Raw genomic sequence first — 22,010 nt, 5'->3', positions numbered from 1 at the left:
ACTCCACACTGTAGGAGTTTCTAACTAAATGGCAACAATAACTACAGAGGTGTAACTTGTTTGCTAGCTTTTAATTGATAAATAATTACTTCAAAGAACATTTTAACCGATCACACTATTTTTATAACTGCATTTAACCTATTTTTGCAAACTACTTTCTCAAATGAAAAGACAGTAATCTACACAAGTTGCTTGTGAACAGTACCATGTCAGGACACCCATCTACTTTTGGTAGCCTTCTACCCGCTTTAAGAAGCTCGATCAAATGGAAGACAATCATCTGTCCTTGCTTGTCACTGCCGATCATGCGCATGAATTCCTGACAATGCAATCAAGAAGAATGTCACTAAATAGCATCTATTAAAGACAAATATCAGAAAACTGGTTAAAGTTTAAATCAGCAATACTGGAAAATCTAACAAAAAACACCAAATGCAACAAACTTATCATTACACCATAAGCAACTTGATTAAACAATCATTAATTTATAGGTAAATATATGAATGTACTATAATAAATATTCGGAGCCTGCAGTGAGTATCCTTTAGGTAGTAATATTTGTGAACACCAAAACATATTTCATATAAAAGGCAGCATTAACATTACAGAACTAACAAAATGGGTAGGCAAACAAGTTCAATTGGGTCAACAAAAGTTGGAGCCTCACCGATGGTGGACTTTTGGTCTTCTCACTGTATGTGAAGAGCTCGTAAAGCACCACTCCAAAACTCCACACATCTGAAGCCACCGAGAACTTGTTCTCCATCAGGGACTCCAGTGCGTACCTGTACAATAACATATTCAATCATCACAGCCTGAGCTATTATGCTATCTTGCCCAAACTTAAAATGGATCCATGTGGTTCCATGCACAGTGGTGCGTCAACATGCTGTGAAAGGAAGTGGTAGAACATGAGTTTGCACTCGTAACTTCCTGAACTCAACAGTGTCATCGGGCACAAACCTCACAGAGAAAAAGGACAGTCATCGTGAACAATAATTGCAACTTCAGGTGTTCATCTTGGGACTAACTCTGGCAGAGCTCCAAGAGGCTTAGCCTATCCGCCTTCTTGGGAGGCAAATACTGCCAGGTTTAGAGCGACCAAAAGAGGAGAGGGAATTTTTTTTCAAAAAAAAGGTGGTAAGGAAATAAGTAAAATTAAAATTTAATGTAGTCTGCCATATAATATAGTTCATTCTACAGGCATTGCTGGTATCATCAAAATCCCAGATGATGATGTTTCCATTTAAATAATTATTTTCCTTTCAGTCCTCCGAGTGTTGTGCATCATTTAATGGCTAAGAGGCAATCTTCTCCCAGAACTCTGCCAAAGGCATGTAATTGGCAGCTACGAGATGCACAATAGTTCCTTGCTTCTCCTACGCCTGGCGTGGAAGGTCCTCACTTCCATTTGCACCTTCCCCAGCAACAGAGGCATCCTGAACACGTCAACATGAACCCCTGTCCTACCATTCTGTGGTGGAGCATGCGCTGTGTCACTGAACAGACCATTTCTGAGTTCCAGAACCATTTAAACTCTGGTCAAAACAATTGCTACAGGAAAGGAGGATATCCCACCAGATACTTTAGTTATTGTTTTGCAGGTGAGAAAGATGTAGAACATGTGAAAGAAATTGCAATGTAATATTATGGGTGCGATGTCTTACCTGCATGCCTATCATGAGTTTTTACTTCTAATTTTGCAAACCATCCCTCGGCTGATAGGCAGCTGGCTCCCAGGCATTTGCCCATGTGATTCCCTAACCCATCATTAGTGGGCGTATAAGACCAGTCAGGAGTGAATTGTCCTTCAATTTTCCAACTCTTCCTGTGGGGAAGCACCCAGGCTCCACTCGTCAGCACTCGACCATTAGACTCACGTGGGGGTGACTGTTACCACGTTTCTGTGGTACTGTCAATGTTTTAATTCTTTTGCTGCCAATGATGAGTTTTCCCTTAAGTTACACTTCTCCCCAGCGATCAATTGTCACAATCAAATCAGATAACTTTAAATGCACTTAAGGTTTCTAATTATTCCTGATTAAATTAAAGCAACAATGTGCTATCAATCATTATATCGTGTGTACAAACTTGTAGTTAATACCATTATACCACCACACATGTTGTGTGGTAAAGATTTGTGTTGTGTATCTTATATTTCACTAAATGCATACAGTTGGCTAACCAAAAGTAACTTTTCTGAAACTGATTGCTATCAGTATTAGTGCTCCTCAGAAGTTCAATGGCAAAAATTAGAAAAAACCCCAATCTGGGGGTAGGCGGTTTGACAAGTTGTTTGAGGTCATTCAGGATGGTCGAGGATTCAGTGCCGATCTAGTTGACAGAAGAGAACTGGAGTCACTGCAATCATCAAGAATGGTGATTTCAGCAGAGGGGAATTTAAAATTGTAGATTTGTTTTTGCTGTAGAAAACATTGAGAGTTGTCAAGACTTTCTGTGTTCAAATTACTGCCGTTGGCATGAGGTCCTTTTGCTGCCATTAGCCTTCTGGGAAAGAGGCTCAGGTAGCTGGTGACTTCCTGGATTAGCAAGAAGTCAGACACTGCTGGTTTAATAACTCCCTTCACTATAGAAAATTGAGGGGTAATCTGATCGAGGTGTTTAAAATGTTAAAAGGATTTGGTAGGGTAGATACTGAGAAACTATTTCTTCTGGTGGGGGGAAACCCGCAAAATTTGCGAATGGAAATCCGTTTCCAGTGGTGTGTCACAGGGCTCAGTGTTGGGTCCCTTGCTGTTTGTGGTATATATTAATGATTTGGACTTGAACGTAGGGGGCACGATTGGCAAATTTGCAGATGACACAAAAATTGGCCGTGTAGTTGATAGTGAAGAGGATAGCTGTAGACTCCAAGAAGATATTAATGGGTTGGTGGAGTGGGCGGAAAAGTGGCAAATGGAGTTCAACCCGGAGAAATGTGAGATAATGCACTTAGGGAGGGCAAACAGTAAAAGGGAATACGCAGTAAACGGGAATCCTTAGTTCCATAAGATAGTTAGTATGAATGTCACTGAATCAATGTTACTTCAGCATCACGACCTCATGCAAGGATTGCTACTCAACTTCAGTTTGAGAAATCTGCTGGCCATATCATTTCTGACTTGGATGAAGGCAAGATTTTGGGACGATTAGTCTAGTGTTATTTGCTGAAAGGTGAATTTTTACATTTTTAATTGTCTTAACTTGAAGTCACTTAATTTGAATTCACTTCATTCAAATTTTTAACACTGAATTCCCACTTTGCTGTGTTTTAGATATTCATTAATTCGAATTATTGTATAACTCAAATTGTTTAGTGCAAAATAACATCTGTTGATTATGGGTAGACTTGCTAAAAATGTCGACACAGAAAAACACAGCATAGATTCCTGATGCTACTCCCTAAAAAGTTACTTTAGTGTACAAAGATATATACCTCATTTTGAACTGGGCTTACCAAAAAATTGGACTTTCCCCCGGTTCTTTCACCTTGTAATACTCCTTGTCTTGCGGTAAAACTTTGGTCAAACCAAAGTCACCAATTTTCACTCTGTTCTCATTCTCTACAAGAATGTTTCGTGTTGCCAGGTCTCGGTGTATGTATCGTTTGGTTCCAAGATACTCCATTCCCTGCAATGATCCAACAAAGTCAGTACCTGCTACAATTAAATCGGTGATGAATTCTTACAATAGTGAAAATTACAAGTTTGTATCTGGGCTGTGAATATGCTAAAAACATGCATTTATTTTCGTTACTCATAAGCTCAAATATTCACTTTTTCAGATTACTGTTTTCCCCAAACATTTGGGATTGTTAACTCACAGATATTTTTACATGGCAAATAATGAGAGCTGTGTCGTGAAATAAAACTACCAGTCTAGTATGGTGACAGCGACTGACTTGGACTGCTGAACTAGTGCAACAAGCAGTGAAAAAATACCAATCGACCCGATTTCACTTAACTTACCTGTACAAAGAGGGATTTTGGGCTGATTCAGCAGGCACGTGATCCCTGCATTTTGAGAACATTATACTGGAAAAACTTTGTGTGAACTGCAATTTGCAAGAGACTGTAGTGCAAACTACTTTCTGCTAAGTGTTTTGTACCATTCCATTTAGTACACTCTCTTCCAGAATCGAGGCAAACATTATTATCTCTTCTCTTCCTCTCCCCAGATACAAAAAAAAACACTGGAATAAGTTCAGCGACTTGTACGGGAGAATACTTATTTTTAATAATAATCTCAATTTTTTTGGGTCACGCTATTTTTGGGTTGTAAAAACTTTGAAGATTGTCAGAGATTTGACACAATGAGAAGGGTGGGCTACAATGGCAGCTAGAATATCAGTTACTTTGCTGGCACAGATAGAAGAATTAAGAAAGGAAAAGCATCAGCAAACATTCTCAAAAGCCCTCCAAGTTGGGTGATACATAAGGGCAGAATCTGAGAGGCTCTGTTGCTGGTGCGCAGTGTGGGTCAGAGATTAGGCTATAACATCATAGCCCCAATTCTGCGCCTGCACTCATGTCTTTGAACTGGTGGAAGAGCCTCATAATTTCTGCCCTATGATACCAATCAGGACAGAATTGGTTTACACGGTGTAATTTGTTGGAGGGTATTCTGCAAGATACAGACATGAAACAATGGTCAGAAGAGCCCAGCATTAAGGAGACAGATTTAGTGCAAGAGTTAGGAATGAGATAAGGAGAAGATCTCGGACATTAGCTGAATTACTGGACCAATCTGGGGGTAGGCGGTTTGACAAGTTGTTTGAGGTCATTCAGGATGGTTGAGGATTCAGTGCCGATCTAGTTGACAGAAGAGAACTGGAGTCACTGCAATCATCAAGAATGGTGATTTCAGCAGAGGGGAATTTAAAATTGTAGATTTGTTTTTGCTGTAGAAAACATTGAGAGTTGTCAAGACTTTCTGTGTTCAAATTACTGCCGTTGGCATGAGGCCCTTTTGCTGCCATTAGCCTTCTGGGAAAGAGGCTCAGGTAGCTGGTGACTTCCTGGATTAGCATCAGACACTGCTGGATTAATAACTCCCTTCACTATAGAAAATTGAGGGGTAATCTGATCGAGGTGTTTAAAATGTTAAAAGGATTTGGTAGGGTAGATACTGAGAAACTATTTCTTCTGGTGGGGGGAAACCCGCAAAATTTGCGAATGGAAATCCGTTTCCAGTGGTGTGTCACAGGGCTCAGTGTTGGGTCCCTTGCTGTTTGTGGTATATATTAATGATTTGGACTTGAACGTAGGGGGCACGATTGGCAAATTTGCAGATGACACAAAAATTGGCCGTGTAGTTGACAGTGAAGAGGATAGCTGTAGACTCCAAGAAGATATCAATGGGTTGGTGGAGTGGGCGGAAAAATGGCAAATGGAGTTCAACCCGGAGAAGTGTGAGATAATGCACTTAGGGAGGGCAAGCAGTAAAAGGGAATATATTGAGAGGGGTAGAGGAAGTGAGAGACCTTGGAGTGCATGTGCACAGGTCCCTGAAGGTGACAGTACAGGTAGATAAGGTTGTGAAGAAGGCATACGGAATGCTCTCCGTTATTAGCTGAGGTATAGAATACAAAAGCAGGGATGTAATGATGGAACTGTATAAAACGCTGGTAAGGCCACAGCTGGAGTATTGTGCGCAGTTCTGGTCACCGCATTACAGGAAGGATGTAATTGCTCTGGAGAGAGTGCAGAGAAGATTTACAAGAATGTTGTCAGGGCTTGAAAATTGCAGCTACGAGGAGAGATTGGATAGGCTGGGGTTGTTTTCCTTGGAGCAGAGGAGGCTGAGGGGTGACTTGATTGAGGTGTACAAAATTATGAGGGGCCCAGATAGAGTAGACAGGAAGTACCTGTTTCCCCTAGCGGAGAGTTCAAGAACTAGAGGACAAAGATTTAAGCTGATTGGCGGAAGGATTAGAGGGGACATGAGGAAAAACCTTTTTACCCAGAGGGTGGTGGGTGTATGGAATTCAGTGCCCAAATTGGTGGTAGAGGCAGGGACCCTCAACTCTTTTAAAAAGTACCTGGACCTGCACCTAAAGTGCTGTAAGCTGCAGGTCTACGGACCGGGTGCTGGAAGGTGGGATTAGAATGGGCACATGGTTGTTCTTCGAGCCAGCACGGACATGATGGGCCGAATGGCCCCCTTCTGTGCTGTATCTTTTCTATGGTTCTAACGAGGGGACATAATCTTAAAATCAGAGCAAGATCATTCAGGTGTAAAATCAGAAAGTACTTTTTCACACAAACAGTAGTAAAAATCTGGAACTCTCGCCCCAAAAGGCGGTGGATGCTGGGACAATTGGGGCTTTAAAGACTGAGATCGATAGATTTTTGTTCGGTAAGGTATCAAGGGATGTGGAGCAAAGGCGGGAATATGGATTTGTGCTGTAGATCAGCCATGATCTAACTGAATGGCAGAGCAGGCTCGAGGGGCTGAATGGCCTATTCTTGTTCCTAATGTTCCTATATTTCTAACAAACCATCATAATATGGGATACGTGCCTTGATGACAATTAGGAAGATTCACTGGACCTTTTATTCCCCTTAAAAATCTGAGAATTATACAGAACACGAAAAAGGAGAATTTAATACCTGAACAGAAATCTCCAATTCAATTGGAAAGGATATTAACTTGAAGTGAAGATGTTGATTGGCTGCCCCCCTGTGGCAGAACAGAAACATTGAAGCCGCCAAACCCAACTCTCATTCTCACCGAGCTTTCCAAGTTTACATTCACTACACCTGCGTTCTGAGCAACACTTTGTAATCAGAGAACATTAGTCCACATTGACTGCACTTGCAGAAGATTGGTGCGGGAAGGATTCAAAGCCATTACAGCTGCATCCTGTTTGTCAATTTAAGTTTGGCAACCAAAAATTTAATTTTAAATAAATAGATCATGGTACAGATCATTCTGCTTAGCCTACTCTACATTTTCTTCAGAGAAGAGCAGTGGGTTTGTCCTGGTGCTCTGACCAACATTCTTCCTGAAATCATCCACACCAGAAACAGGTCAATGGTTGTTTATCTCATTACTGTTAGTGGGCCCTTCCTGTGTGCGAATTGGCTGCCTCGTTGGTCTACAAAACGAGTGACTACATCTCGAGAGTAATTCGTTGCCTGTGAAGTGCAGTAGGATGCCCAAAAGATGTGAAAGGCAATATTGAAATTTAAATTCTTTCTTACAAACCATCATGTGCAGCCAGCAAAATCGTGACATATGCCTAAAGTATCAAAAGTAAAACTAAACAAACTATTTAAACACCAGTAATAAAGTGGTTAGAATGCACACTTTGCATATTACATTGAATTTAAAGTACAGAAACAGGCCATTCGGCCCAACTGTTCTATGCTGGCATTTATGCTCCACAAGAGCCTCCACCCACCACTCTTCACCGAACCCTATCATTCCACATTCTAACCACTCTCTGGGTAAGGACGTTTCTCCTTGTAGGATCTTAGTGGAGACTTGTGAACCTGAATGACAAAACAGTTGGACAAGGTAACAAAGCAGTCAATCAAACACATTCATAAGTTATAACTAACACAGGGAGACTTCATCTGAGCAGGTACTGCATTACAAGTCTATATTTGTACTGAAACTTAGTTGCACTGAAGGCCAGCTCTTATATGACAGTGGATTACCTTGCAGATCTGAGAAGAATAGACCAGAAGCTTCTTGTGATCAATCCGATCTTTGTTTTTCTGTAAATAGTCACGTAAGCTTCCGTGCGGTAAGTACTCCATGATCAATCTCAAGTTCCTACGTCCTGTTAAGACAAAAAATACTGTATATGCTGCAATCATAGGGGGAGAAGTCCAACATTGTTGCCCCCATCTTTTGGGCGTAAAGTCAATGTTGGAAGGATCAATTTCAGGTCATGATCTCCTGCGCCCGATCTCCCCTGGAAGTGCGTCGACTGCCCAATTTGAAGCCGGCGACTTCTAGGTGCGTTAGGGTCTCGCGTTTGCAAATCTGAGTCCTAACGCTAGCTGTGACACCCCAACTGAAATTGGTCCGGCAAGTTGGTCGAGAACAACCAGCGCTTCTTAAAGAGATCGCTGGAGGCTGCTCAAAAAACAGCCAGAAGACTTTATTAGTTCCATTTCTGTGGAGCCAGGGGCCCCTACCAGCTCCCCAAAAATACTGTGGGCCGCTGCCCACCACCCCCCAACCAAGGTCAGCGGACAATCGACTTCAGTCTAACGTTCTGATTCCGCCGTCCATTCCACCTGGAAACTGACACATTGAGTTCCTCCCCTATAACCTCACTCTATGTTCCATTGTACTTATCCTATGTAAGAGCACACACAAGATGGAAAACTTTAGTGAAATGCATACATGATAGGATGGCCAGCTGCGAGATATAAAAAATATTTCCACAAGTGATTCATTTCATTATCCGTGTGATGCGTTTATAATAGGTTGCTGCTGGTCAGGATACATTGGATATGTTTATACCACACAATTAAAACTTTGTGCTTCCCACTTCCTCCAATTTTCTCACCCCCCCCCCCACAAACCATGCCTTGCGAAATTTCCTTACTGCTCCCTAGGCACCCTCCAATGGAATTCTGTAACTGGGTGCTGGGATTTTCCCTGACGTCGGGAATTTCTTATGTGCGGAGAACTGGAGCAAGCATCAGCAAGACAACAGCTCTGAAAATTTGCAGCTTGACTTGTCACCGTGTTACTAAATCTAGTTTATTTTTAAATATAAACCGACTATACATACCAGCACTGTAACACACTCCTTTGTACTTGACAATGTTGTCGTGCTGAAGAGACTTGAGGATTTCGATTTCTCTTTCAAAGTCGCGTAAGTGTTCTGCAGTGCTCTGCTGCAGCTTCTTCACTGCCACCACATCGCCGGTGTTGTCCTGGAGTGGGTCATACCGGCAGAGCTCGACACTGCCAAAGTTCCCCTGTTTGTGAGGAGGTGCATTGGGTTAGTATGGCGAGCATGGCAAACGGAGGTAGAAGTTACGCACTTTGTATTTTTATATCTCTGCCCACCTGGACAAAATGCAAGAACGCATGGTAAAGGATTGTAGGAGTGAGCCCAGGTTCTTTCCAATTTTTAAAAACAGATTTACGACTGCAAGTGCGTATTTGCTCTTAGCATAAGAATTCTACTCATTTTGAAACGGTTTCTCTTAAAGAAGACAAGTGTCACCAATATTAGGGAGTTTTTGGAGTGGGTTCTATTCCTGGGTAGGTCAGAACAACGTGCTCTGCAAACTCAGCCACTGTTGCGTGGACCTCTGCAGCAAGAGCTATTAATGTGAAGGATTTACTTGGCCAGACCATAAAGCTGATTTTGTGCAATGGAACTACATACCTTAGCAATGTGCGTAAATTGCTGATTGAAAGAGGATTTTTGCAATTGAAATTTCAGATTGGAGACTAGATTTAAGCGGTAAACTGCATGAATGCAGGGTACACATTCTCAAATCATTAAAAGTAGCAATGCAAGTTAACACGGCCATGAAAAATGCAAACAAAGCATTGGGGTTCATTTCTAGAGGAATAGAATTGAAAAGCAGAGAAGTTATGTTAAACTTGTACAAAACCGTAGTTAGACCACACTTGGAGTACTGAGAACAGTTCTGGTCTCCATATTATAAGAAGGATATAGATACACTAGAGAAGGTGCAAAAAAGATTTACAAGGATGATACCAGAACTGAGAGATTATAACTATCAGGAAAGACTAAACAGACTGGGGCTCTTTCCTCTAGAAAAGAGAAGGCTGAGGGGTGACCTGATAGAGTTCTTTAAAATTATGAAGGGGTTCGATAGGGTAGACGTAAAGAAGATATTTCCACTTGTGGGGGAATTCAAAATTAGGAGCCACAAATATAAGATAGTCACGAGGTCACCTTCTCGAGGGCAATTAGGGATGGGCAATTAAGGCTGGCCTCGCCAGCGACGCCCACATCCCGTGAACGAATAAAAAAAAACGAATAAATCCAATAAAGAATTCAGGAGAAACTGCTTTGCCCAGAGAGTGGTTAAAATGTCAAATGTGCTACCACATGGAGTAGTTGAGGCGAATAGCATAGATGCTTTTAAGGGGAAGTTAGATAAGTACATGAGGAAGAAAGGAATAGAAGGGTATGCAGATAGGGTGAGATGAAGTAGGGTGGGAAGAGGCTTGTATGGAGCAGAAACACCGGCATAGTCCAGTTGGGCCAAATGGCCTGTTACTGTGCTGTAAATTCTATGTAATTCTATGTAAACATTACCTTGCCCAACTGTTGCAAAAATATAAGATGCCTTTCCTCAAACTGTGCAGGGTCATGATTGACACAAGCACCAAGGAAGCCGAACCCTCCACCTCTCACATTTGGCAGTAGGTCACTTTCGACCAATAATTCATAATCTGTAGGACAAACAATAATCTGTTACAGAGAGGGTTTTCAATTTGATAAGCAGTCCCTTTTCTGATCAAGGTCTTTTGTCTTCACACGTTCTCATTTATCTGGATGTGTGGTCAAAGACTCCATATCCATCCTCAGTCAAGAGAGGTTGTGCTTTCTGCAGGGATCACAAACAAAGTGCCCAAATGCCAATTCTGTACTTTCAAGTAAAGTTGTCAGTATGAGAGGCAAGATTATATAATGCTATTATGGAAGATGGTTTTAACTGTGGTCTCAATAGATATGACTTCATGGAACACTGCTGGCCCCTCCAAAACATTTGTGCCCTTTGAAGGGACCATAGAAGATTGGGGCTGGGGGATATGTCTAGCATCAGAGTGACCTTGAGTAGCGGATTTTATTCCCACCTAAATGGACGCTCCTTATTAATTGGTATGAAAAGCACAAGAAGGCCAATGAAAAACTTTTTTTGCACAGAAAGACAGCTTCCACTGTCATGTTGGTCTGTGCCCCAATAACTGTAGACATTGCCAAAGTCCCTCCCCTGAATAGGGTCACAGAGACTGAAAGTCCCTCTACCAGACAATCAGGAATCTCTACGATGTAAACTTAAGCTGGATATTTTACCAATATGTAGGAAAAGTGCCAAAAAGCAAACTAATGTTCTACGTGATGGGTAGAGAGAAAAAGATTTGGAAACTTGTAAGACAGAAGCAATTTGAAGGAACATCTACTTGAATAAAACAACAAAAATCCAGCCTAATTTGTAAAAGTTGACGAGCAGCAAAAAGATGCCCTTCTGAGAGGCAGACGCTGTGAACCAGGATAAGCCTGGTTGATGGTTAGCTTAGGCACTAAAGCAGTGCTTCCTCAGCACAGATAGCCCATCAGTTCAAGCACCATGGGCAATCTGACCCCCAAAATCATTAAGTTAGCAAATTGTTGCTCGCAACTCAAACCTATACAAATCTACAACAACATGCATTTATACAGTGCCTTTAACATAGAAAAATATCCTAAGGTGCTTCACTGAGGCGCAATGAGACAAGAATGGACCCAGAGACGAAGAAAGAGATACTGGTCAAAGAGGTGGATTTTAAGGAAGGTCTTAAATGAGAAGAGAGAAGTGGATTGACGGAGGGGGTTTAGGGAAGGAATTCCAAAGCATGAGGCCCAACCAGCTAATATACCTGTGACAAAAGAGATCTTCTCCTCTCTAGCATCCAACAACAATCTGTATTAATATAACATCTTTAGTGTATAAAAGGTGACTTTCCAGGTACTTCACAATGGAAATAGGGCAAGGGACACTGAGCTATGGAGGGTGGTACTGGGAGAGATAACAGAAAGCTTGGTCAAAAACAGATTGGAGGAGTTTGCAGAGATAGAGTGGGGTGAGGCCATGGAGGAAGATCTGAAGACCAGGATGAGGATTTTAAATTTAACACTTTGAGGGACAGGATGCCAATGGAGGTTCGAAGACGGGGATGATGTATCAGCAGCACTCAGTAAAGGACAAGAAACGGGCAGCTGAGCTTTGGACAAGTTGTGGAGTTTCTGGAGGTGGAGGATGTGAAATCAGCAAAGAGGACATTGGAATAATCAAGTCTAGAGGTGACAAAAATGTGGATAAGGATTTCAGGGGTGGGGGGGGGGACTGACATTAGGACAGAGGCAGGCATGTTGGGAGGTGGAAATAGGCAGTCTTGGTGGTGGATAGAATGTGAGTTTGAAGCTTAGCTCAGGGTCAGTGAGACAGCACGAAGGGGGCCTTGCGGCCAAGAGAGGTGGAGGAGAGGTTGAGTTGGGTGTCATCAGGATACAAGTGGAAACTGACCCCATGCTTAAGGATGGGACAAAATGTAGATAAGGAAGAGGAGGGGCCAAGGATCCTTGGGGGACACCAGATCTGACAGTGCAGAAGTGTCGATACTACGCCATGTTCTCCGCAGCCTTCAACATGTCATCGATGACGATGAACACCTCGCTATGGCCATCCCCACGCCTCCACTACTCGCCTTCAAACAGCCACCCAACCTCAAACAGACCATCGTTCGCAGCAAATTACCCAGCTTTCAGGAGAACAGCGTCCACGACACCACACAACCCTGCCACGGCAACCTCTGCAAGACATGCCAGATCATCGACACAGACACCACCATCACACGAGAGGACACCACCCACCAGGTACATGGTTCATACTCCTGTGACTCGGCCAACGTTGTCTACCTCATACGTTGCAGGAAAGGATGCCCCAGAGCATGGTACATTGGCGAGACCATGCAGACACTGCGACAACGGATGAACGGACACCGCGCAACAATCGCCAGACCGGAGGGTTCCCTCCCAGTCGGGGAACACTTCAGCAGTCAAGGACATTCAGCCATCGATCTTCGGGTAAGCGTTCTCCAAGGCGGCCTTCGAGACACACAACAACGCAAAATCGTCGAGCAGAAATTGATAGCCAAGTTCCGCACCCATGAGGACGGCCTCAACCGGGATCTTGGGTTCATGTCACGCTACACGTAACCCCACCAGTGAAAAAAAGTTATCTGTTTTTAACACAACGGGTCATTCTCTGTCTTTCTCTTCCTTTCGGATGTTTCTCTCTCTCTCTCTGTCTGTCTTTTGTTCTGGCCGTTTGTGTATTCGGTGGTCCTGTAGGTGACATCACTCTGTCTGAACACTTTGATTGCCTTGACAACGGGCAGTTGGAAAGATTATCTGTAATCACCAGGTATTGTTCTCTGAATATAAATGCGGTAACCTTCCAAGGAATCCCACACTCGCTCACCTGACGAAGGAGAAAGCCTCCAAAAGCTTGTGACTGTCAAATAAAACAGTTGGACTATAACCTGGTGTTGTAAGATTCCTTACATAGTGCAGAAGTGAGAAGAGAAGCCACATTTTATTCACAGCGCATGGTTCTCAAAGATCTCAGGAATCTCTCTGTCTTGGCTGTTAGTTGACATCTTATTCCCTTTTGCTGCTAGTCAACTCGTTCAAAATCAGGGCAGATTTATGCATCCTATGTTGTACAGTAAAGTGACTGACAAAACAGGCAATTTTGTTGTTGAAAAAGTGGAAATGGCCATTAAAGCCACACACAGACAGGCACAGCACCAGCAATTGGTACGCTTGTGAAAAACCCAGCCAAGAGCATGTCCTTCTGTTTCTGGGGGGACTGAATGCTACGCCACAAACTCTCGCCTGGAGAAATATCACATTCTAAATTCATAACAAAGCTGAAACGAACAAGCACGATGTATCTTCTACAGGGCCAGCTTCCTGTTGAATTGTGAGTCAAAGATCATACAGAATTGTGACAAGATATTCCTTATAAAACAATTATTACAAGAGGTTTAAAGAGCTGCATCCAAGACTCTGAGGAAGGAATTAATAGGATATTTGAATCAAACTTTGCCAAGGATAGGATTAAGTCTCAAATACATCTTAAAGAAAAACAAAAACCTGTTTTGCCAGCAATTTCTATTTTAATTTCATATCTGCTGCATTTGCAGTTTGTCCTTTTTTTTGTCTTCTTTCTCCATTTTCTCACTTTGTTTGTTTGTGTGGGCCTCTGCCATGTCTTTCCACCCTCCACTACTGACACATTCTTTAGTCCTTTTTATGTCCCTCCATCACCTCACTGATATTTTATATCCAATGTTTTTTTAATTTAAGCAGTTTGCAGATTATTCAACCCATTAATGATTGGCATATCTGCTGATTCTCTATCTCTTACTCTTCTTTCTATTTTTTCTAACCGTACTAAAATGCCTCTTTATCGTTTAGTTTTCAGTTCTGATACAGGCTGTTTTTTTCTATTTACAGATGCTGACTGACCTGCTGTTATTTTCCAGCACAATCTGTTTTTATTTCGGATTTCCAGCACTCGAGGAGGCTTTTAAAAAAAAAATCTTCTATTCAGGTCACATACAACGGTTGGATCTTTCCAATTTATAACAGTCCTGGCTAAAACTTATGATTCAACTGGTTCACTAATGTCCTTCAGGGAAGGGATCCTACATGTGACTCCAGTCCCAGACTATGTGGTTAACTTTTAATGCCCTCGGGACAACTAGAGCTGGGCAATATATACTGTCTCCCACAGGCCAAGAACAAAGAAAAAAAAATCAGCCACCATTGTAACTCTATCCCTCAGACACTATTGTGCAAAGCAAACTTGTTTCTTGAAGAATCTAAATATGTAAAACATGTCAGTAATCCGTGCACATCAGTAAGGAAAGATGATACAGTGCAGTCTTATTCAATTTCTGTTTTACTTCAGAACTGAGAGGGGATGGAAGACACACACCTGGGGTAAACAGGCTGTTGAGGTCACGTATTATGGCACGAAATGAAGGCCTGAAGTCTGGTTCATAATTCATGCAGTGATTGATGAGGTTAGCCAGCTCTGTCCACTTTGGAGCAGGAAGTTGATGCCTATCTTCATAAAACTGCAGTTTCTGTTAAAAGAAAAGCACAATTTCAACAATATCTCCACGAGTTAAAAATAATTCAAAATAAATTTCCAGACAACGGATGGTGTGAAGAGCTTTGGGGACTTCCACACAGTTTCAAGGATAAAAATAGTAATTATATATAAAAATACACCAAAGGGCTGACAATTCCAAGGGACACAAGGACCTATCCATCATTATCGTAAGTGTACAAAAAAGAAACATGACAAGCATACTATTTTTTTTTTGAGGGTGTGTTACTTTGATGGAACACTATATGATGGTAACATGTTTACAGGGGGCTGGAGCTGGACTCTGCCAAAGGCTTTGGGGATGTCCAAGGCAATGACAGATGATTCTGTAAAAGGTATTCAAAAGCAAAATTCTAGAGGTGTGCAGCATTGGCGGGTAGATCATCAGTGAAATGGCTATGCTGAAAATTATATTGCTGATGATGCAGTAGGTATCTGGGTTATTTACATGACCTGGGGGCAACAGGTAGGTGCTGGTGCTGGCCAGGAAAATCAGGGACAACTGCAAGTTTAGATTGGGTGAGTGGCTACTGATGGAGATTGATAACCATAAGATGTCAGTTGGACTTCACGATCCTAGGCGGATCAAACTCCAGAGGCCTACCTCTCAATTTTCGGCCTGCCCCATAAACAGCCCTCCAGTAGGCAAGGGCTCGGGGGTAGGTAACAATGGCACCTTCATTGGGCAGTCCTGTGCTAGGGTGCTCTGAGCCTCTTGCTCAGGGAGTTGACTCACCCTGCCCTGTGTCTACTGGTATGGTAGCATAACCCAGGGGAGTAACAATAGAACCCCTTTGTGACCTGAACCAGACATCCATGTCTTTTAGACGTGCGTTTCTTCAATTTTTCCAAAAGTGGGCTGAGTCAATACTAGATGAGACAATACCAGATGGTTTGAATTGTAAGCTGCTTTATTCCATAGTACGGTGAGATGTACAGAGCAATAGGTATGATCAGAGCTGCTTAGTTCAATCAATACAACTTGGATTCATGTAATAATATAATAACATTATCCCACTTTGATGGATTGTCTTACTTAACTTAAACAGAATAACCGTTCTGTATTCTGTCTTCCAGTCCCAGGGTAGAAAACATTTTCCCTGCAGTCCTTTTCTGCCTAACTGCTTGTGCAGTCCTGTTTCCAAAAGCCAGACTGCGTTTTAGTGTCTGTGTCACTTTTTTTTTTATAAAAAAAGGCCGAGTTTAGTGACACCACAAATCTCGCCCCACCTCCAACTCATTGGCTGTGCTCCCTGGCCAGAATGTGCTCCACAATTCTATTGTAACCACAGTGTAAAAGGACAGATAACTCGAGAGCTGGAACATTGATAAACCAATGAGCTTGAAACTGAATTAAGTGGTTCTGTTTAGCAACTGCAAGCTTCTCGTAGGTTTGTGTGTGTGGGGGTGTCACTATTCGCTGCGTTTAGCCCCGGCCAGAATGCCCAGGCTCTGAGATGATTGGCTAATATGTCCCTGACTTTCCTGGCCCTACTGCCAGCATCAGGTCCTACCTGTTGCCCCCAGGTCATATAAATAGCCCAGAGCCTACTGCCTTCTCAACAACCATTAAACAAAACCTGACTGCAGTTTCAGCTTTCAGCCAAAACTGAGTTGAGAACATAAGAAATAGGTGCAAGAGTAGGCCATACGGCCCCTCGAGCCTACTCTGCTCTGCTCTACTCTACTCTGACTACCCTCTACCCCCAAGAGCAGAGTCCATCAACCTAACTTTGTAATGATCCCTGCTGAGTTCAAATAAATATAGGATTGTCGCAGCAGTAATGAGTGCGAATGGTTGCTGGAATGTTAAATTCTTTAATTGTTTCCAGGGTGCTGGTTTCAGACTCCCTGCCTATAACTTGGTACACATCTGCTAGCCCTGCTTTCCAGTGAATTTGACACCATTATAGCACGCTTCATCTTAAAAGCACGTTTTAAGATAACTCATATCTAAATCCTTTTTGTGGAAAAATAATTTTTTAAAAATCCAGAAATGTAACAAAGGATTATACTCAAAATGTTAACTTGTCTTTTTTTTTTAAACAGACGCTACCTGAGCTGCTGTGTATTTCTAGCATTTTATTTTTAAACATTTTTTTATTTGTACAGTGGGAATGGCAGACACACATCAGGGAGATAAATCCTCGAATATCGTGGTCCTTGCAATAAGGCATTGTTTGCCTATCCCCTATTCGCACATTATAACAAAGGTGGATTGTACTTACATCCAGTGTAACTCACCCTTGTGGTGTCAAATGGACTAAGTGGTTTATCTCCTCCACTGCAAATCTCCCATAAAGTGGTGCCAAAACTCCATTTGTCTGTAGCCAGGCTCAAATTCTTGGAATCCTCAATACATTCTGGTGGCACCCAGGGGATCCTTTCAACCAGGACTGCGTAATGAGACAGATTAGCACATTACAGACTGCACGCAACCAATATTTACTGATACAGAATGCAAAATTAAAACTACATTCATCGCTAAACCGTACAACACGACCCTTAAGAGAAGGTAACAAACATGGGCTTTCTGATTAAAGGAGGGCAAATTTGAATAGATGTGTTATTGACTGTTGGTTTGACTAAAGCGAAAACAAATAGGTTATTTTGGCTTCTGCATGAGGGTAAAGGTACCAAAAAAACACTGCCCCTTTAAAACCTCCCTGGGCATCGGGCCACACCCATTAGAGATCATATTCAATTTCAGGGGTTCTTCTCTTTCTCCGGCTAACTCTTCACATAAGTGTTTGCTCTGTTCAGTAATCCAAGAGGTGCCTCATGATGCTTCAGTCAAAGAAAATACTGACCTACTTCATTCACAAGATAATTACAGACAAGGAAGACCATTTGGTCCATATTAATTCAGCCATCCAGAGAGAACCTTGGGTCCTCTCTATTGCACTCAGTTGTTACTTAAATTATTTTAGGTCTTTTGACATCACTAGTCTATCTGGAAGTTTATTCCACACATTGATCGCACTGTGTAAGATGACAAATTTCCCATTATCAGTCCTAAAATGACCTTTTACTAGGTTAAACCCCTGTCCACTTGTTCTACTCCTGTAGTTTAATTTAAAGTAATATCCTGGGTAATTTTTTTTTTCTACACCTGTAATAATTTTATATACCTTTAGGAGATCACCTCTCAGATGCCTTCTTTCTGTGCTGAAAAGCTCAAGTTTCTCCAGTCTTTCTTCATAAGTCAGATGCCTGATGCTGGAGATCAGCCTCGTGGCTCTTATCTGGCCTGTCTCCAGCACTTGGATGCCTCTCGTTTCATGGTGATCAGAGCTGGATGCAACATTCAAGGTGCAGTCTGACTATAGCACTATGAAGCTTGATCATTACCGATTCTGACGTGCATTCTGCTGTTTTTGCTATGTAGTTCAACGTTTTATTGGCCTTGTTGTTTGTTGCTCTACATTGGTTGGATATGTTTAGTACTAAATCACCTAAGGCTCTTTCAGCTTTATCCAGTGATCACTGACAGAAAATGCGAACAGGCGAAGGCAGAATCGGGCTTAGCCCTATCGTCCCTTGCAGTTTCACATCTAGACACGCATTGTCTAGTCTCACACATGAAGAACGTCACTTGTTAATATACTAAAAAGCTACTGGCACTTGCCAACAATACCTCAAACTTCAAGAGAGAAGAAAAGAAAACTGTGAGAGAGTGAAGGAAGGAAGGTAGGGAACTTGCTCGCTTTAGTAATCTCCATCATAGCAGAGCCAAGTTATCCATGACAGTGTTATCAAATAACAGAGCACCCCTAAAGCCCGAATGCAGTCTGATACTGATGAAAAAACCCACTCTGAAATGTAGTGGGGTTGGAGCATGCTGGTCGTAACAATTCTGTGCCTAATTAAACCTCAAATATCTTCCCCTTTACAGTTGAACCACACGCTTATGTCTGGTAACAATCTCCAAAGAGATCAAACAGATTGCATGACCTCCATTGAATTGAAATGGGGCATTCCTCAGTTTAACAACCAACAAGTGTAAGCATTATCGAGGGAATAATTCAGATACCCGAAGTCAAACTTTGCCACATGAAAGACCACCCATATGTACAGCAGAATTTGAAAACCTCATTCCCAGTACTGAACAGTTGATAGAAAGATCCAACTTTCTGCACAGATTTTAAAACATTCAAAAACATGCAGGAATAGTGCCAAAATACACATTTTGCTTAAAACAGGGACCTATGTGTGTGTGTAGGGGAATCAGTGTGGGGCCTTGAAACTAAGAGCAACTGAACTGATGATAATTAATGTTGAGAATGTCAGTAAATCACTGAGTTATCACAAGGTTAGGTCTGCTTGAAATCACAGCAGCATTTCAAAACCAGCTGAAATATTGTACAGTTTTTGCAGAAAGCACATTTCCTGTCGATTTGTGGAGTGGAAGCTTGAATGAAGTATGGCAGCAGTTTATTATAGCACCTTTTGATATATTTATGGCTTTTTCTAGTTTTGTCCGTGAGTACCCTGATACAGCCTAATAAGTGAATACCCATTAAACTCTAGGCGTGACCAGGTATCCTCACCATCTTTTGACAGAACTGTGATGTCAACTCCAGGATCGGCAAGCTTTATGAATGGAGGGTTTCCAGTCTTCCTGTCCTCTTCTCTGATCATCAGGACATTCTTGGCACAGACATTACCATGTACAAGGTTTCGGTCCTCCTACATAAGGAAGAAAAAGAATCAGAATCATCATTATTGCCTAACTATAACTGGTCTCATTCAAGCTTTAACAATGGAGTGCAACTAAAACTGAACATTGCCTAAACAAGAGCAAATTCTGATAACGTTCCACAAAATGCCATTATTTTAGGCTAATTTGGATTAATAAATGATCTTTTTTATTTTACCTCTGGTATTGAATAACTTTGGACTTGTTTATTTTTTTATTGTCCCATTTTGAAAAGTGGAAACTAGTTCTCGATCTGATGCTGTCTGTGCTGTAGTTTATTGTAGGAAAAAGTCACTGGGCCTAAACCTGCTCCTGTTAAGGAGCTCAGTGAACAGGGAAGAATTGGAAGCGTCTATAAGAGAAAAAGAGCACTGAAGAGGAGGACTTACCCGCAGAGAGACAGGTGCACAAAGTAGCTGAGCAGCGTAGAGAAATGGGAAGAAAGATGAACTAGCCTGCAGCGGTCAGGCAAATGCGATGAGTTTGAAGTTTGCACGTTTCAGCACTGGCTCGTAAGATTTATAAACCAAGTAGGTGGCATGAAAAGTGTTAAATAAACAATATCCCTTCTAAACAGGGTAGCTTTATAAAAGTCTCTTACTTGCTTCAGTATTTTACACAGGACAGTGGAACTGAATTCTAAGGCATAATTAACTTAGCAATAAATGGCTTGGATGAGGAGTGCTATAAACTACAGGATATTTTACAACTTTAGAAGTTACTGTGCAAATCCTTGTATTGCAGCACATTCCCCATTCATACAGTGCAAACAAAAATGGATTTGTGAAATATAAATCTTTTTCTGGGTGTCAGATGAGCATATTTGAGCATCAGGTGATCATTTAAAAAAGGAGGACAAACAGATAATTCAGAATAGTTTACACTTGAATGTACTTCAATCTACACAAATGATTGAACGCCATGTGATCAAACACACACCGATTCTACTGTTGGATCAGGTTTATCAGGAGTTAAATAACCTAAATGCTCATTTAAATAATCTTCAGCTACAAAATGTCCAAAAACGTTATGTGACATTGCACTCCTTCATTTGAAAGCTGCGTACATTTGATATAAGGTTAAAAGTATATTTAAAGAGAAACAAGCCACATGCAATCACTAATATACCGATTTGAAAAATACATTAATTTGTAAATCAGTAACAACAAAAAAATGTTGAAGTGGAGTAACAATCTTACGCGGGCAATCCAGAGACAAGGCACACACACTAGAGCCAGCAAAAATGACTTGTGGATGGAGTATGCAGAATGTGCCTCTCCCCACTGAACTGTAGCCTGGCACTGGTGCTCAGGCTGTGCATGGTACAATAACAGAATTGGCAAGCTCGCTGTGGCTGATTTTTCAGGGAGGCATGAAAAGAGCGATAACAACCTAAATTTATACAGTGCCCTTTAACAGAAGAAAGACAGGCTTCACTTGGGGTATAGGGCACACAATGACACAAAAGTTAAAAAACGGTTTCACAAATCATTAAAAAAAAACAACACTGTGCTGCTTAGGGTTGCCAACCCTCCAGGATTAGGTAAGAAATCGGAGCAGGAGTAGACCATACGGCTCCCGGAGTCTCCAGGAACTGAAGATTAATCTCCAGGACACTGCTGTAAGAAACCCAGGAGAGAAATTATACAGGCATTAAACAAAATTATGGGTTGTTTCATTTTCTTGGAACACTATCATTTATTAGTTATAAAAATGTTGGAGATGGGGGAAAAAAGCTGTTTCACTAACAGTGGAGATTAATCCAATTGGGTATCGAAGGGGGGTAATTTTAATCCCCAAGAACGGGTGGGTTGGGGGAGGGTGGGCAGTAAAAATAGTTGATTTTTGGAGCGGGACCACATCCCGGCTCCAACACGCCCACTTCTGGGTTTAACCCAAGCGCATTCGAATGTGTGCGCACGCGTGCGAGACAGAAACCTGGAAGTCCAGTCCTCACTTAAAGCTAGCAGGCCGATACTTAAAGGGCAACGTATCTCATTGCGATAGTTGAGGCACTTAATCTTCTGCGTATTAGAAATGTCAAACACATTTAACCTTACCTGATCGGGTTTCCTATCGCTTCTGATTCACGTCAGGCAAGAAGGGCCGGATCCATGAGGTGAGTGCCTTAATTGCACTGCTTGTGGGCCAGGAGGTAGCAGGAGTGCTTCATCCAGGCCCAACAACCTCACCTGGCGTGATTGATCGCCCACGATCGGCCGACCACCCCCTCCCCCACCGAAGCTGGACTCCCCCGATCTTCTCCAAGGCCCACCCGATGACGTCCACGACCGCACCCCCCCCCATCTCTCCAATTTCTTCCACGTTCCACGTTCTCTTTCTCCCTCCCTCCCTCCCTCCCCCCTCTCTGATTCGTGACCCCTTTCCCTCCTGACAGGCAGGCAGACAGTCTG

At 42.1% G+C, this 22,010-nt stretch overlaps 1 protein-coding gene across 3 annotated transcripts in view; it reads right to left on the bottom strand.

Moving 5' to 3' along the window:
- Positions 1–22,010, bottom strand: part of LOC137321274 (tyrosine-protein kinase JAK2-like) — a 297,277-nt gene that overhangs the window by 10,206 nt on the left and 265,061 nt on the right. For all 3 annotated transcript variants that reach the window (XM_067983625.1, XM_067983623.1, XM_067983626.1), the window contains 9 exons: positions 19,448–19,586; positions 17,142–17,293; positions 14,721–14,871; positions 10,268–10,404; positions 8,756–8,945; positions 7,665–7,789; positions 3,458–3,630; positions 668–785; positions 206–319 (listed from right to left, as the gene is read on the bottom strand). In XM_067983625.1, the coding sequence (XP_067839726.1) occupies positions 206–319; positions 668–785; positions 3,458–3,630; positions 7,665–7,789; positions 8,756–8,945; positions 10,268–10,404; positions 14,721–14,871; positions 17,142–17,293; positions 19,448–19,586 (1,299 nt within the window). The remainder of the gene's footprint in view (positions 1–205; positions 320–667; positions 786–3,457; positions 3,631–7,664; positions 7,790–8,755; positions 8,946–10,267; positions 10,405–14,720; positions 14,872–17,141; positions 17,294–19,447; positions 19,587–22,010) is intronic.

Source organism: Heptranchias perlo, chromosome 4 (assembly GCF_035084215.1).
Source record: "Heptranchias perlo isolate sHepPer1 chromosome 4, sHepPer1.hap1, whole genome shotgun sequence".
In the NCBI taxonomy this organism is placed as follows: Eukaryota; Metazoa; Chordata; class Chondrichthyes; order Hexanchiformes; family Hexanchidae; genus Heptranchias; species Heptranchias perlo.
The sequence above is the reverse complement of the archived record's forward strand: the minus strand, read 5'-3'. Positions and strand labels throughout refer to the sequence as shown.